The sequence below is a fragment of the Entelurus aequoreus genome, linkage group LG09 (assembly GCF_033978785.1).
Source record: "Entelurus aequoreus isolate RoL-2023_Sb linkage group LG09, RoL_Eaeq_v1.1, whole genome shotgun sequence".
Classification (NCBI taxonomy): domain Eukaryota; kingdom Metazoa; phylum Chordata; class Actinopteri; order Syngnathiformes; family Syngnathidae; genus Entelurus; species Entelurus aequoreus.
Window position 1 is genome coordinate 75,799,440 of NC_084739.1, and position 17,668 is coordinate 75,817,107.

The window sequence follows — 17,668 nt, forward strand, 5'->3', positions numbered from 1 at the left end:
TGCTTATTATGTAACTAACATGTTGTGATTATTATGTAACTCTAACATGTTGTACACATGTGTTATTGTTGAGTAAGTAACATGTTCTACACGTGACTATTATGTAACTAACATGTTGTACACATGATTATTATGTAACTAACATGTTGTACACGTGTTATTATTATGTAACTAACATGTTGTACATAAACATCAACATTCTCCTCACACGCAGACAATAAAAAGCACAAATTCTCACACCGTCTATTTTTATCTTCATCCAACAAATTTTCCTCTTTAATCAAGTACACAAAAAAAGTTATTGGCTCCGCCTCCAGTGTGTGACTCCTCCCCTTTCTACATAATCCCGCTGTGCGCGTGTCTCGTGGACTCCCTGACTGGGGGCGATGACGTCATCAAGGGGCGGGGTCTTTCCTGTCCTTGAGCCTCAGGTGTATCTTCAGGTGTCGTCTCCGCTCGTCGCTGCGGGCGAACCTCCTGCCGCAGGTGTCGCAGGAGAAGGGCTTCTCGCCGGTGTGCGTGCGCAGGTGCGTGGTCAGGTGGTCGCTGCGGCTGAAGGCGCGCAGGCAGACGCGGCACTGGAAGGGCTTGAGGCCGGTGTGGATGCGCAGGTGTCGGCTCAGCTCGTCCGACCTGGAGAACCGGCGCTCGCAGCTCTCCGCCGGGCACGCGTAGGGCCGCTGGTGCACGGGCGTCTTGCCGGGCCGGCTCGGGTACTTGCGCGGCCGCAGGATGGGCCGCAGCGGGAGGCCGGGGTGGGCGGGGAAGGCGGCGGCGGCGAGCGGGCCGTCGGCGGCGGCAGAAGGCGCGCCCTGCAGCGTGAAATTCCTGATGGTGTTGAGGGGCGTGAGCGGCGGCGCCCCGCGCAGGGAGAGAGAGTCCAGCGCGTACGCCACCGACTTCCGCTCCGCGAAGGCCGCCTGGATGTCCCTCTGGCACTGCGGGTACAAGCCGCCGCCGCCGCCGCCGCCGTACTCGGGCGGGACGGCGTGCAGCGCCGCGTCCACGCCCGCTTTGGGCGCCGCGCTATAGGAGGGCGGGGCGTGGTATGACACGCCGCAGGCGGGCGTGGACAGGTAGCCCCCGGCCGACGGGTCCTGGTACACGTCGGCGCCGCAGGAGTAGGAAGGGGCGGGGTGGAGGTGCGCGTACATGTGGCTGACGTCATGCGGGCCGTGCGCCATGGTGCGCGGTGACGTCCCGCGTGGGCTGCCGGACGCTTCCTCGCGCGAGCTCACCTGGACAGAGGAGAAGTGGGTCACGTGCAGGGCCGGCCCGTGGCATAGGCCGTATAGGCAAATGCTAAGGGCGCCGTCCATCAGGGGGCGCCACGCCAGTGCCACAAATGTTGGAGGAAAAAAAAAAAAAAAAAGTTGGTACTATTATTTCTAAATACAAAAAATAATCCCACGTTAATTAAAATGCAAAGTAAAGCCTATTTAATAGAAATATAATTTGTTACAACATTACGCCCCCCCCCCCCCTTTCCCCCCGCACGGTGCACCCCCTCCCTTCTCGTATCATGACTCTTTTTGGACGTCACCACATCAAAAAATGAACACAAGATGTCAAAACGGCCAAAACTGTCAGGTGCCCAGGGAAGAAAAAATAGAAAAGAAGAGGAGGAGAAACGAGAAAAAGACAGAGGTAGCAGGTAGGTAACGTTAGCCTACATCAGGGGTCGGCAACCCGCGGCTCTTTAGCGCCGCCCTAGTGGCTCTCTGGAGCTTTTTCAAAAATGTATGAAAAATGGAAAAAGATGATGGGAAAAAAAAACATTTTTTGTTTTAGTATGGTTTCTGTAGGAGGACAAACATGACACAAACCTCCCTAATTGTTATAAAGCACACTGTTTATATTAAACAGGCTTCACTGATTCGAGTATTTGGCGAGCGCCGTTTTGTCCTACTAATTTTGGCGGTCCTTGAACTCACCTTAGTTTGTTTCCATGTATAACTTTCTCCGACTTTCTAGGACGTGTTTTATGCCACTTCTTTTTCTGTCTCATTTTGTCCACCAAACCTTTAACGTTGTGCATGAATGCACAAAGGTGAGTTTTGTTGATGTTATTGACTTGTGTGGAGTGCTAATCAGACATATTTGGTCAGTGCATGACTGCAAGCTAATCGATGCTAACATGCTATTTAGGCTAGCTATATGTACATATTGCATCATTATGCCTCATTTTTAGCTATATTTGAGGTCATTTAGCTTCCTTTAAGTCTTCTTAATTCAATTTATATCTCATGACACACTATCTGTATGTAATATGGCTTCTAATTTGTTGCGGCTCCAGACATATTTGTTTTTGTATTTTTGGTCCAATATGGCTCTTTCAACATTTTGGGTTGCCGACCCCTGGCCTACATGGAATTATTTGTCTGTTACAGAATGTGATAGCAACCTGGCTTTTTAGCATTAAGCTAATGTTACATGATTCGGCAATTGCTAATCAATAAATAGCTAGTTCTGTTTTAACGTCGGATTAATATTGTGGAGGGGGCTAAATTGTTATGAAAAATAATAATGTAACGTTAGGTAATTACAGTACTCCCCCTTTACATTCCTCAGGGACATTTGTATTAGATCTTTTAAGCAGGTGTTTTTTGTTTACATTGTTATTGCCTTCTGGTTAGCTAATGTTTGCCCTGCAGGTAATAGTCACTTTATATATTAGGTATAGTTGTAAGCCTAGTTGTTAAAGTGCACATCATTAATGTTAATTAAGCAATATCACATGAGAGGGAATGCTGTTTTTTAATTTGAGCACTGCTGTGATTCGGTTAAAGATAATCATAACATAACATTCTCATATAATATGTTAATTTGCTTTCTTTAAGTAAAAAAAAAGGTCAAAGACAAAGCTATTCGGTTTCTTGTGAGTATATCACTGCCTATGTGGGGGGGGGGGGGGGGGTCGAGTCCAGGTGTGCTCGTTAGGAGGAAGGTGACTCATTGACCAAATATGGTGTGGTCACGTGGTACTACACGGTGTCAATCTTTGGGCACCTAACCATTCCATCACATTCCGATTCTCCATTTAGAATCGATTCTGGCAATTATTTGGTAATAAACCTTTTTTTCCAAACAGTTTACATGTTAGAATGTTTGCACGGAGAAAAAAATATTTTTAAAATGGATTCTTATAAAACAAAAACATTATTACAAAGTCAACTCATAATTTTCAAAAGTCAATAAAAAAAAAAATTTTTTTTATAAATATATAAATTATTAATCGATTTAGAGTCGAGATGATCAAGAATGACCATTTTGGATGTGAATTTACTTTTTTGTGAACCCCTAAGGGTGTGAATATTTGGGCGCCAAACCAATTGATCCGATTCCAATTCGGATTCCTGGGATGGCGTTTCGATTCAGAATCGATTCTCGATTCAACACGATGCTCGATTCTCGCAATGTGTGATTTGGTATAATAAGTTATAATGAACAGGTCACTGGTTAGAAAAGTTACTTCTGGTTGCATGGAGAAGGCCTAAAAACCTTTTATTTGTATTTTTTATTAATTCTTACTAAAAAAATATATATATATATATATACAGTATTTTTTTTTTTTTAATCGATTTAAAAAAAATATTTATATTTTTTATAATTTATGAAAATTATGAATCCATTTAGAATGGGGAGGTATAAGAATCGCGATTCTAGTTGCATGGAGATGGCCTAAAAACCTTTTTTTTTAAATTGTTTCTTACTAAAAAAATGTTTTTACATTTTTAGTTTAATTTTTTTAAGCGTTTTTTGAAAATTATGAAAATTATTCTTATACTTCCCAATTCTAAATCGATTAATCATTTTCAAAAATCGATTAAAAAAAATAAACAAATAAAAATGTTTTTTTAGTCAGAATAAAAAAAATTCTGACTAAAAAAACATTTTTATTTGTTTATTTTTTTTAATCGATTTTTGAAAATGATTCATCGATTTAGAATTGGGAAGTATAAGAATCGTGATTCTGGTTGCATGGAGATGGCCTAAAAACCTATTAAATAAAATTGATTCTTACTAAAAATAAATTTAAACATTTTATTTGAATTTTTTAAAGCTTTTTTTTCAGTTATGAATCGAGTTAGAATGGGAAGATATACGCATCGTGATTCTGGTTGCATGGAGATGGCCTAAAAACCTATTTTAAAAAAAATGCATTCTGACTAAAACAACATTTAAAAAAAAAAATGTTTAATCGATTTTTGAAAATGATTAATCGATTTAGAATCGGGAGGTATAAGAATCGCTATTCTAGTTGCATGGAGATGGCCTAAAAACCTTTATTTTTTATTTTTTATTCTGACTAAAAAAACATTTATTTATTTATTTATTTAAATACATTTTTGAAAAATGATTAATCGATTTAGAATCGGGAGGTATAAGAATCGCAATTCTAGTTACATGGAGATGGCCTAAAAACCTCTTTAAAAAAATAATTTTCACTAAAAGAAAGAAATAAAATACAACTTTTTATCGATTTTTGAAAATTAGGAACAATTCAAAATTGGGAGGTATACGATTTGCGATTCTGGTTGCATGGAGATAGCCTAAAAACCTCTTTTTTAAAATTAATTCTTACTAAAAATATATAAATACAGTATATATATATATTTTTTCCAATCCATCCATCCATCCATTTTCTACCGCTTGTCCCTTTCGAGGTCACGGGGGGTGCTGGAGACTATCTCAGCTGCATTCGGGCCAATTTGTTAGAATTCTTTTTTTATTTAATTTTTTTTAATCGATTTTTGAAAATTATGAATCGAGTTAGAACGGGGAGGTATACGAATTGCGCGTTGCATGGAGATGGCCTAAAAAACAATTTTGATAAAAATGTAATCTGACTAAAAAAATATATGTTATTTTTTTATTGATTTTTGAAAATGATCAATTGATTTAGAATCGGGAGGTATAAGAATAGCGATTCTTACTTGTCAGGTACAAAACTTTACCTTACTAGCCTATATAAATCAACCATTTATAAATACAAAAATCGCGATTCTAGTTGCATGGAGATGGACTAAAAACCTCTTTTTAAAAATTGACCTAAAAACCTCTTTAAAAAAATTAATTTTCACGAAAAAAAAAAAAAAAAAAGATTAAAAAAAATTAAAAATCCATACAGAATTGGGAGGTGTACGAATCACGATTCGGGTTGCAAGGAGATGTCCTAAAAAAAACATTTAGAAAAAATGTATTCTGCCCAAAAAATTAATAATAATCGATTTTTGAAAATGATTAATCGATTTAGAATCGGGAGGTATAAGAATCGCGAGTCTAGTTGCATGGAGATGGCTTAAAAACCTATTTTAAAAAATTGGCCTAAAAACCTCTTTAAAAAAAATTATTTTCACTAAAATAAAAAATTTAAATTAAAAAATCGATTTTTGAAAATTAGGAATCAATTCAGAATTGGGAGGTACACAAATAGAGATTATGGTTGCATGGAGATAGCCTAAAAATAGATTTTTACAAAATAAAATGTAAAACAATTTTTTTTTAATCGATTTTTGAAAATTAGAAATCGATTCGGAATCGGGATGAATAGGAATCATGATTTGGATGTGAATCGTTTTTTTTGTGCACCTATACTAAACAAAGACAATGTTTTTATTCAACTCTCCGCATAACAAGCCAACAGGAAGTTCAATTCTGCAACCTTCACAATAAATCCACAACATAAACACTGATTCTTGGTAAACTCACTACTTGATCAAGGTGTGAACATTTGGGTACCTAATGATCCGATCCAATCCATTCAGAATCGATTCTCGATTCAACACGATTCTGACTTCAAACCGATTCTGGCAACGTATTATTTGGTGTCATAATTTCAATAAAACTATTACAGTTTAAAAAATCTCCTTCTGGTTGCATAAAGATGGCCTAAAAATTTATTTTTATAATAAAAATGAATGACATTTTTTTTTTTTTTTACATTTTTCAATAATTTTTGCAAGTTCTGAATCGTTTCAGAATTGGGATGAATAGATGTCGTAATAAATGTTTGATGTGTTGAAGTGTGATGTCTGCTAGTACGTGTGTAAACCTCACCCGTGTCAGACAATGTGAGGACATTTTAGCTCATCGCCTAGTTAAAGACCCCTTACAGGACGTAGAGCAAAAATACCAGCACCGTGATATCGCCGAGTCACGCGACGCCGGTCCCAAGTTGTCGTGGAGACGAAGCGGGGACTGGCCTGATGAAAGGAGTTCATCAGGGCTGCGTTCGAGACCCCGCCCTCGGTCTGCTCACACATATGCAGATCTGGCTGCCTTTTTAACGCCCACACCTCCAAAAATGTTGCCGTGCATTGTGGCCGCCCACCCGCTGCCAGATGGGGGTTTGGTGCGTACACACACACACACACACACACACACACACACACACACAGCTCCATGGGGACGGTGCCCCGCGTGCACCCTTCGCCCACGCTCCTCCGGGCCGCCGAGGCTCCTGGGCGGGGGGTTGGTTTTGTGTTGGATGGCTGGAGTGTCAGCCGGGGGTCCGGCGGCTCGACCAAGCGCGCCGCGCCGATTAATCATGTGTCATCGGTGGTTTTTGTTCATGCGGATCTTTGTCCCAGACCTCAAACCCCAACGTCGCCGACGCCGCCTCTCATATCTCAAACGTAGGCCAAGAAGCGCTCGCTGGGACGGACAAGACGGAACGCCGCTTGTCCGCCGCTGATGTGCGGAGGATGCCGACGCTACGTGACCTCAGCAGGAGCGCGCGGTGGCTCAGCGGTGAACATGTTGGCCCCGCAGATTTCTGAACCGCCAACGTTTATCAGTCATCCATCATATCATACAGACTGAATAACATTTGAATAAAATATTATAAATAAAATATAATAAAATTACTGTGAAGCCACGCTGTTGTAACACGTGGCTTGGCATTGTCTTGCTGAAATAAGCAGCGGCGTCCATGATAACGTTGCTTGGATGCCAACATATGTTGCTCCAAAACCTGTATGTACCTTTCAGATTTACTGGTGCCTTCACAGATGTGTAAGTTACCCATGTCTTGGGCACTAATACACCCCCATACCATCGCAGATGCTGGCTTTTCAACATTGCGCCGAGAACAATCCGGATGGTTCTTTTCCTCTTTGGTCCAGGGCACACGATGTCCACAGTTTCCAAAAACAATTTGAAATGTGGACTTGTCAGACCACAGAACAATTTTCCACTTTGCATCAGTCCACCTTAGATGAGCTCGAGCCCAGCGAAGTCGGCGGCGTTTCTGGGTGTTGTTGATAAATGGCTTTCGCTTTGTATAGTAGAGTTTTAACTTGCACTTACAGATGTAGCGACGGACTGTAGTTACTGACAGTGGTTTTCTGAAGTGTTCCTGAGCCCATGTGGTGATATCCTTTACACACTGATGTCGCTTTTTGATGCAGGGATCGAAGGTCTGTAATATCATCGCTTACGTGCAGTGATTTCTCCAGATTCTCTGAACCTTTTGATGATATTTGTGTACAACAAATTTAGCGTGGGCAATCGCCCGCTCTGCACGGGCAACTGGACTGGAATATTTAGTCAAGAATTAAAGGAAACTCAGTAACATTTGGATTCACTTTTTTAAATTAATAAAATATATATTTTCTTACATATAAAAATATAGATTTTTACTTTTTTTTTATAATGATACATTTTTAAAAATATGTTTTCATATTAATACATTAAAAAAATGTTTTTTAAATATTAATACTTTTTTTTTTAATATTTATAATACTACACTTTTAAATGTTTTTAAAATAATGATACATTTTTAAAAATATTTTGTTATAATAAATTTTAAAATATATATATTTTTGAATAATAATAAATTTTTAAAATTCATTTTTTATAATACATTTTTAAAAATAAATTTTTATAATGATACATTTTTAAAAAGACATTTTAATAATAAAACATTTTTTAAAATGTTTTTAAAATAATAGTACATTTTTACAAAAAATGTTTATACTAATACACTTAAAATGTTTTTAAAAAATACATTTTACATAATAATACAATTTTTAAATACTTTTTTATAATAATATTTTTTTTAAATAATGTTTTTATAATGATACATTTTTTAAATTATTTTTTATAATACATTTAAAAATATACATTTTATAATAATATAATTTTAAGAATGCATTTTTTTTACAATAATAATACGCTTAAAACATTTTTTTAATTAATAATACATTTTTTAAAAGACATTTTTATAATGATAAATGTTTTTAAATATTTTTTTATACTACATTTAAAAAGTATTTTTTATAATGATACATTTAAAAACATTTTTTTAATAATAACACATTTTTTCAAATACATTTTTTACAATGATACATTTTTTTAAAGAAATGTTTATAATATTACATTTAAAAATATTTTTTAAATAATAATAAATGTTTACAAATATTTCTTTATGATAATACACTTAAAAATGTTTTGAAAAACATTATACATTTTAAAAATATTTTTTTATAATAATAGAAAATGTTAAATACATTTTTTGTAATAATAAAACAATTTTAATAATTGTTTTTAATAATACATTTAAAAAAAAATTTTTTTTTTTATAATAATACCCTTAAAAAAATTTTTTAAATCATCCATTTTTTTAAATACATGTTTTTGTAATAATACACTTAAACATGTTTTTTAAAATATTATATTTAAAACATATATAATTTTATAATGATACATTTTTTAAAAAAAATTTATAATAAAAAAAAATTAAATACATTTTTATAACAATACAATTTTCTAATTATTTTTTATAATTACACCTTTTTAAAAATAAATGTTTCTAATAATACATTTAAAAAAGTTTTTTAAAAATAATAATACATTTTTTTAAATATTTTTTTATAATAATACACTTAAAAAGGTTTTTTAAATAATACATTTTTTAAAAGACATGTTTTTATAATAATACAGTTAAAAATGTTTTGTAAATAATGCATTTTTAAAAGTATTTTTTATAATAATACACTTTAAAATGTTTTTTGAATAATACATTTTTAAAAAGACATGTTTTTATAATAATACACTTAAAAAGGTTTTTTTTAAATAATGCTCTAAAAAAAAAGTTGTATAATAATACACTTAAAAAGTGGGACGGTGGCCATGTAAAATGATGAGACGGGCCACATAAAATTATGTGTCGGGCCATGTAAAATGATGTGACGGACCATGTAAAATGATGTGACGGCCTGCATAAATGACATGGTGGGCCATATAAAATGATGTGGGGGGCCATGTAAAATTATGTTGTGACGGGCCATATTAAATGACGTGGTGGCCACATAAAAGGATTTAGTATGCCATATAAAATGATGTGGCGGGAAACATAAATTATGTAGGCCACATACAATGATATGGCAAACCATGTAAACTGTTGTGGCGGGCCACATAAAATAATGTGGCGTGCCATGTAAAATTATGTGGCGGGCCATGTAAAATGATGTGACGGGCCGCATAAAATGAAATGGTGGGCCATATAAAAAATGATGTGGGGGGCCATGTAAAATTATGTTGTGACGAGCTATGTTAAATGATGTGGTGGTCACATAAAAGGATGTAGTATGCCATATAAAATGATGTGGCGGGACACATAAATGATGTAGGCCACATAAAATGAAATGGCAAGCCATATATTGTGGTGGGCCACATAAAATGATGCGGCGTGTCATATAAAATGATGTGGCGAGCCGCGTAAAATGATGGGATGGGCCACATAAAATGACGTGGTGGGCTACATAAAATGATGTGGCGTGCCATATAAAAAGACATGGTGGGCCACTTAAAAATAAGTGGTGGGCCACATAAAATTATATGGCGGGCTACATACAATGAAGTGGTGGGCCACGTAAAAATAAGTGGTGGGCCACATAAAATTATATGGCGGGCTACATACAATGAAGTGGTGGGCCACGTAAATATAAGTAGTGGGCCACATAAAATGATGTAGGAGGCCAGATGTGGCCCATGGGTGTTGAGTTGGACAGCTGTGTGGTAGAACCTTCTTAACAAAGAGACAGTGACGTCAACACAGTCCAACGTGTTCCTGTCACATCCTTCAACGTGACTTTAGTGGACAACTCTCATGTCCCACACCTGATCTCCACTTGGTGGACAACTCTCATGTCCCACACCTGATCTCCACTCTGTGGACAACTCTCATGTCCCACACCTGATCTCCACTCGGTGGACAACTCTCATGTCCCACACCTGATCTCCACTCGGTGGACAACTCTCATGTCCCACACCTGATCTCCACTCGGTGGACAACTCTCATGTCCCACACCTGATCTCCACTCGGTGGACAACTCTCATGTCCCACACCTGATCTCCACTCGGTGGACAACTCTCATGTCTCACACCTGATCTCCACTCGGTGGACAACTCTCATGTCCCACACCTGATCTCCACTCGGTGGACAACTCTCATGTCTCACACCTGATCTCCACTCGGTGGACAACTCTCATTTCCCACACCTGATCTCCACTCGGTGGACAACTCTCAGGTCCCACACCTGATCTCCACTCGGTGGACAACTCTCATGTCTCACACCTGATCTCCACTCGGTGGACAACTCTCATGTCCCACACCTGATCTCCACTCGGTGGACAACTCTCATGTCCCACACCTGATCTCCACTCTGTGGACAACTCTCATGTCCCACACCTGATCTCCACTTGGTGGACAACTCTCATGTCCCACACCTGATCTCCACTCGGTGGACAACTCTCAGGTCCCACACCTGATCTCCACTCGGTGGACAACTCTCATGTCCCACACCTGATCTCCACTTGGTGGACAACTCTCATGTCCCACACCTGATCTCCACTCGGTGGACAACTCTCATGTCCCACACCTGATCTCCACTCGGTGGACAACTCTCATGTCCCACACCTGATCTCCACTCGGTGGACATCTCTCATGTCCCACACCTGATCTCCACTCGGTGGACAACTCTCATGTCCCACACCTGATCTCCGATTGGTGGACAACTCTCATGACCCACACCTGATCTCCGCTTGGTGGACAACTCTCATGTCCCACACCTGATCTCCACTTGGTGGACAACTCTCACGTCCCACACCTGATCTCCACTTGGTGGGAAGCATTCATGCTCCTTTCAAAGCATAAACTATCTTCTCTTCTCTGGAGCTTCCAACAAAAGATGCTGAGCAGACAAGAATTCAGCGTGAACATCTCATGATCATGCACACTTACCTCAGCCGTAAACAAATCTATCCTTGGATGTTCTTCTTCTTTTTCTTCTCCTTCTTCTTTTCCTTGTTGTTCTTCTTGTTCTTCCCCTTGTTATTCTCCGTGTTCTTCTCCTTGTTCTTCTTGTTCTTCTTGTTTTTCTCCTTATTCTTCTTGTTCTTCTCCTTGTTCTTCTTCTTGTTCTTCTCCTTGTTCTTCTTCTTGTTATTCTCCTTGTTATTCTTCTTGTTCTTCTTCTTGTTCTTCTCCTTGTTCTTCTTCTTGTTCTTCTCCTTGTTCTTCTCCTTGTTCTTCTCCTTGTTCTTCTCCTTGTTCTTATTTGTGTTCTTCTCCTTCCTGTTGTTCTTCTTCTTCTTCCAGTTCTTCTTATTGTGGTTTACCTACTTATTCTTCTTCTCTTTGTTCTTCTTCTTCTTCTTCTTCTTCTTCTTCTTCTTCTTCCTCTAGTACTTCCCCTTGTTCTTTTTATTTTTCTTGTTCTTCGTCTCCTTCTTCTTCATCTACTTATTCTCCATCTTCTTTTATTTGTTTGTCTTCTCTTTCTTCTTCTTATTCTTCTCCTTGTTCTTCTCCTTCGTATTCTTCTTGTTCTTCTCCTTCGTCTTTTAGTTGTTCTCTTTGTACTTCTTCTTTTTCTTCTCCTTCTTTTTTTCCTTGTTCTTCTCCTTGTTCTTCTTCTTCTTCTTCTTCCTCTTCTTCATCTACTTCTTCTCCTTCTTCTTTTTCTTGTTCGTCTCCTCTTTCTTCTTCTTATTGTTCTCCTTGTTCTTCTCCTTCTTATTCTTCTTGTTCTTCTCCTTCTTCTTCTAGTTCTTCTCCTTGTTCTTCTTCTTGTTCTTCTCCTTCTTTTTTCCTTGTTCTTCTCCTTGTTCTTCTTCTTCTTCTTCTTCTTGTTCTTCTCCTTCTTTTCCTTGTTCTTCTCCTTCTTCTTCTTCTCCTAGTTCTTCTCCTTGTTGTCCTTCTTCTAGTTCCTCTCCTTGTTCTTCTCTTTCTTCTTTTCCTTGTTCTTCTCCTTCTTCTTCTCCTTGTTCTTCTCCTTCTCCTGGTTCTCCCTATAATGATCCTCCTCGTTCTTCTCCTTCTATTCCTCCTCCTTCTTCTCCCGTCTTCTCCCCGAGACGCTGCTCCGGGCGGCGTCCTGGCTCTCCAGAGAGGAACAAAGAGTGCGAGCGAGGAGGTCCGGCCGAAGGAAAAAAGTTCCCGGTCCTGGCCTGCCGGGTCGGAGTGGGATGCTGCCACAAAGGGTGGGCGGGGCACGATTGTTCCTCCCTCTCCTCGGAAACTGTTATGATAATGAAGCGGACCACATCCGGTCACTTCATTAGGTACCATGCAAGACAGGGAAAATGGCAAAGGCAGATGGCATTCCGTGGTGTTCCTAATGAAGTGGCCGGTGGGTGAGTGAGAATTGATGACTCAGCAGCTGTCAATCATCTCAGTGACCACACTTCATTTATTATCACTTTGCTCAGAGGGGGCGGGGCTAAAAGCTGCACATAATTGGCTACATGATGTGCTGACCATCCTCCTTTTGCTTTGTGTGTGTCATATACGTATGTATACATGTATAAAATGTGTGTGTGTGTGTGTGTGTGTGTGTGTGTGTGTGTGTGCGCGTGTTGTGAGTGCGGACGCAGTCAAATATTTGTCTATTTGTGCGTGTGTTTGTTAAAAAAGGTGTCACCCTCCTCCCACTGATTCCTCCTCAGGGGGCTGAGTGGGTGGACCTCCTCAGCAGATGGACCGCTGCTCACCAATGGTCACTTGATTAGGCACCCCCCCCCCCCCCACACACACTAACATCATATCTGCATGTTTTGTTTATTTGTGTTTTAGTGCTTTTCTCTTACTTTTTCTCATAAGTTATGTTGCATTAAAAGCAATGCTAATTGTTTATTAATCATGGGAAAAAAACAACATCCATCCATTTTCTACCGCTTGGCCCCAAAAACATTTTAATTGTATTTAATTGTATTTAATTTTATTTAATTTTATTTAATTTTATTTAATTGTATTCAATTGTAATTAATTTTATTTTGTTTTATTTTATTTTATTTCAGACACAATTTGGAAACAATCTACTAAGCAGGAAAATTGTGACTATAGAGCAGTGGTCCCCAACCTTTTTGTAGCTGCGGACCGGTCACCGCTTGAAAATGTGTCCCACGGATCGGGGGGGGCGGGGGGTGGAGGGTAAAATTAAAAAAAAAAAAAAAAAAAAAAATTTTTTTTTTTTTTTTTTTTTTTTTAAATTAAAAAATACAATCATGTGTGCTTACGGACTGTATACCTGCAGACTGTATTGATCTATATTCATATATAATGTATATATTGTGTTTTTTATGTTGATTTAATTAAATAAAAATAATAATAATAATTTTTTATTTTTTTAAATTTATTGTGCGGCCCGGTACCAATCGGTCTGCGGACCGGTACCGGGCCGCGGCCCGGTGGTTGGGGACCACTGTTATAGAGGATTATCCATCCATCCATTTTCTACCGCTTGTCCCGTTCGGCGTCGTGGGGGTTGCTGGAGCCTATCAAACCTATATTGTTTGCATTGTTCCTTCAATGATTTGGTTATTTTTAATATAGAGAAAAACAAAATTAAGAAAATGTTACTTATATCCATCTATATAATGTGTTTTAATATATTACGAGTAGTATCCATCCATCCATCCATTTTCTACCGCTTGTCCCTTTTGGGGTCGCCGGGGGTGCTGGAGCCTATCAGCTGCATTCGGGCGGAAGGCGGGGTACACCCTGGACAAGTCGCCGCCTTTTATTTTATTTTATTTTTTTTAATTTTATTTTATTTTATTTCAGACACGATTTGGAGACAATCTACTAAGCAGGAAAATTGGGACTATAGAGGATTATACAAAACCTATATTGTTGGCATTGTTGCTTCAATGATTTGGTTATTTTTAATATAGAGAATAAACAAAATAAAGAAAATGTTACTTATATCTATCTATATATGTGTTTTAGTAATATTATACAGGTAGTATCCATCCATCCATCCATTTTCCACCGCTTGTCCCTTTTGGGGTCGCGGGGGAGTGCTGGAGCCTATCTCAGCTGCATTCGGGCAGAAGGCGGGGTACACCCTGGACAAGTCGCCAACTTTTATTTTATTTTATTTTATTTTATTTGATTTGATTTCAGACACAATTTAGAAACAATCTACTAAGCAGGAAAATTGTGACTATAGAGGATTATACAAAACCTATATTGTTGGCATTGTCGGTTCAATGATTTGGTGATTTTTAATATAGAGAAAAACTAAATAAAAAAAAGGTTACTTATATCTATCTATATATGTGTTTTAGTAATATTATACAGGTAGTATCATTCAATATTATTAATGTGATGGGGTTTTAATACACACATACAAATAAATATGACAAAAAAAAGGTTAAACATGCTAATGTTAGCATGCTACTGTAACAGCATTTGCCAAGTACCAAGTTACGACTCTGAGGTGTATGGCTGTGAAATTTGTTTAAAAAAAAGTTAGCATGCTAATGTAATAGTTAGCATGTGCAACCAAGTACCACGATAAATGACTCAAAGGTGTACAGCTTTGAGATTAGCTAAAAAAGTTAGAATCCTAATGTAAAAGTTAGCATGCGTCAAGTACCACAATGTATGATTCTGATGTGTACGCCCGCTGGAGCCGAACTGAATTGCTGCATGCTACCATGATAACACTTAGCGTGTGTCAAGTAGCATGTTTTACGACTCTGAGGTGTACGGCTGTAAAATCAGCTAAAAAGGTTAGCATGCTAATGTAACAGTTGACAGTTATAAAACTCGAAGGTGTACGACTGCAAAATTAGCTAAAAAAAAAAAGTTAACGTGTGTAACCAGTAAAATAACTAATTCTTGCATATATCTTGCATAACTACACGTGCATTGCCTGTAATGTAGTGATTCTCAACGAGTGGTACGCGGGCTCCATCTAGTGGTACGCCAAAGAATCACTTAATGAAATATTCAAACACAGTGTTACTGTTCAAACTGTGTGTATTGCTACAGTGGCCGAAAATGTTTGAATAAAACCATTGCCTTGCTTTTAATGAATACTTAAGCCTACTACGCTACTGTATTTTAATGTTGCTCATTGTGGTGGCACTCGGAGAGCCAAGGGTTTTCTGAGGCAGCTGAGATTTTTTGTCATATTTATTTGTATGTGTGTATTACAACCCCATCACATTAATAATATTGAATGATACTACCTGTGTAATATTACTAAAACACGTTATATAGATAGATAGATAGATAGATAGATAGATAGATAGATAGATAGATAGATAGATAGATAGATAGATAGATAGATAGATAGATAGATAGATAGATAGATAGATATATAGATATAAGTAAAATTGTCTTTATTTTGTTTTTCTCGATATTAAAAATCACCAAATAATTGAACCAACAATGCCAACAATATAGGTTTTGTATAATCTTCTATAGTCACAATTTTTCTGCTTAGTAGATTGTTTCCAAATTGTGTCTGAAATAAAATAAAATAAAATAAAATAAAATAAAATAAAATAAAATAAAATAAAATAAAATAAAATAAAAATGTTTTTTGGGACAAGTGATAGAAAATGGATGGATGGATGGATGAAAAACGTTTGAGAACCACTGCTCTACTGGAAACATTGCCCCACCCAAGATGGCTACCATTCGGGCACGACGCCTGCATCCAATGGCCACCATAATGTTCTGCTAATGCCTGAAGGACCCCATTACTATGGAAGGACCTTAAAGCGGCCTACTCAGCTGCCGGATGAAAACATTTGTCATTAGCTGATTGTCCTTTATCAAAAGTTGATCGAAAGTGGCAACCCCCCCAAAATCTGTACCATGAATCAATTTAAGTGGACCCCGACTTAAACAAGTTGAAAAACTTATTCGGGTGTTACCATTTAGTGGTCAATTGTACGGAATATGTACTTCACTGTGCAACCTACTAATAAAAGTCTCAATCAATCAATCAAACCATTTTCCCTTTGCTTCGGAGGAGGGGCTGAGCCTTAATCCTTTGGAAAAAAAACAACATTTATTTCAGTAGAAGAAGTCGCCAAAAATGTCGATTAAAGCAAAATGTGGGCGTTTTTCGGGAAATTTTGATAGTCAGCCATCGTCTCACAAACGAGCTGAACATGTTATATTATATTTTATATTTATATGCTATACAGTAATAATACTAAATACCATATTTAAAAACGTGTGCGCAAAATAGCAGTCATTTCCCAAGATGCACGGCGAATGGTCACGTGTCGAGGTTGACCAATAGAATCCTTCTTTTGCGTTGCTCTGCTGCAATTGGCTGAACGAATTTTTAAAAAAAGCACTTTGAACCGTCTGTTGACGTTTGGGCGCCAGGAAGGCTGAATTTGGAAAGTGCGGCGAGCAGAAAGCCGACTCCAAAAACAACCAAAAACTTCCCCGCAGAAGCGGACACCGAATAAACAAGCGAAACACATTCAGAGCAGAAGCGAATAACTCGTAAAGGCCCTCGGTAAGTTTTTAGCATTCCGGCCGATTATTGCGGTTATCGCTAGCGAAGATGCTAACGTGGAGACGGCGCCAGCTTGTAATGTGGCGTTAAAGTTGTCATTGATAACAAATTCTTGCTCTCTGCAGTCATGGCTTCACACAACCTGAGTGGAGTCAAGCGAGAAGAAAAGGGGAGAAACATTCAAGTGGTCGTCAGATGCAGGTACGAAATGTTCTCCTTTATTTCTTAACGCCAGTGTGATTTTTGTCTAGTGAACGGCCGATACCGATTATTAGTAGTCAAAGGAGGCCGATACCGATTATTAGTAGTCAAACAATCAAAGTTTATTTACATAGCCCTAAATCACGAGTGTCTCAAAGGGCTGCACAAGCCACAACGACATCCTCGGCTCAGATCTCACATCACGGCAAGGAAAAACTAATTTTTGATTGATAAAAACTTGTATTAGTAGATTGCACAGTACATATTCCGTACAATTGACCACTAAGTGGTAACACCCGAATACGTTTTTCAAATTGTTTAAGTCGGGGTCCACGTTAATCAATTCATGGTATATTTATGGTAATTCAACCCAGTAGGCTACAATGAGAAACCTTGGTGGGGACCCCTCCCAGCGCAGAGACGTCCCCAACTGATGCACAGATGAGTGGTCCACCCCGGGTCCCGACTTTTAACAGCTAGCGCCTCATCTGTGGTCACCTAATCTGTGCCCCACCCTCTCCTAGAGCAGAAAGGAGACGGCAGATCAACTGGTCTAAAGGGGGGTCTATTAAAGGCTAGAGTAAACAAATGAGCTTTAAGTTGGGACTTAAATGCTTCTCAAAGGAGGCCAATAACCAATATTAATTTGCTTTACTGCTTTACTTATATAAGCTCATATTTGAGGTGGGC

At 38.2% G+C, this 17,668-nt stretch overlaps 2 protein-coding genes across 3 annotated transcripts in view; one reads left to right on the forward strand and one right to left on the reverse strand.

The window, feature by feature from the left end:
• Positions 1–395: 395 nt before the first annotated feature.
• Positions 396–1,184, reverse strand: egr2a (early growth response 2a). Its single transcript, XM_062057918.1, has one exon. It carries the CDS (start codon positions 1,182–1,184, stop codon positions 396–398), a length of 789 nt encoding a protein of 262 aa, XP_061913902.1.
• Positions 1,185–16,595: 15,411 nt separating this feature from the next.
• Positions 16,596–17,668, forward strand: part of kif11 (kinesin family member 11) — a 31,841-nt gene continuing 30,768 nt past the window's right edge. The window contains exons 1-2 of one of the 2 annotated variants that reach the window (XM_062059455.1): positions 16,596–16,777; positions 16,903–16,978. In XM_062059455.1, coding sequence (XP_061915439.1) covers positions 16,905–16,978 — 74 coding nt within the window. In that variant the 5' untranslated portion in view covers positions 16,596–16,777; positions 16,903–16,904. The remainder of the gene's footprint in view (positions 16,778–16,902; positions 16,979–17,668) is intronic. The other variant, XM_062059456.1, reaches the window with a different exon arrangement.

What these genes read in the sequence shown, in the direction of transcription:
- egr2a (XM_062057918.1), bottom strand. Translation starts at nt 1,184, where the DNA reads ATGGCGCACGGCCCGCATGACGTCAGCCACATGTACGCGCACCTCCAC.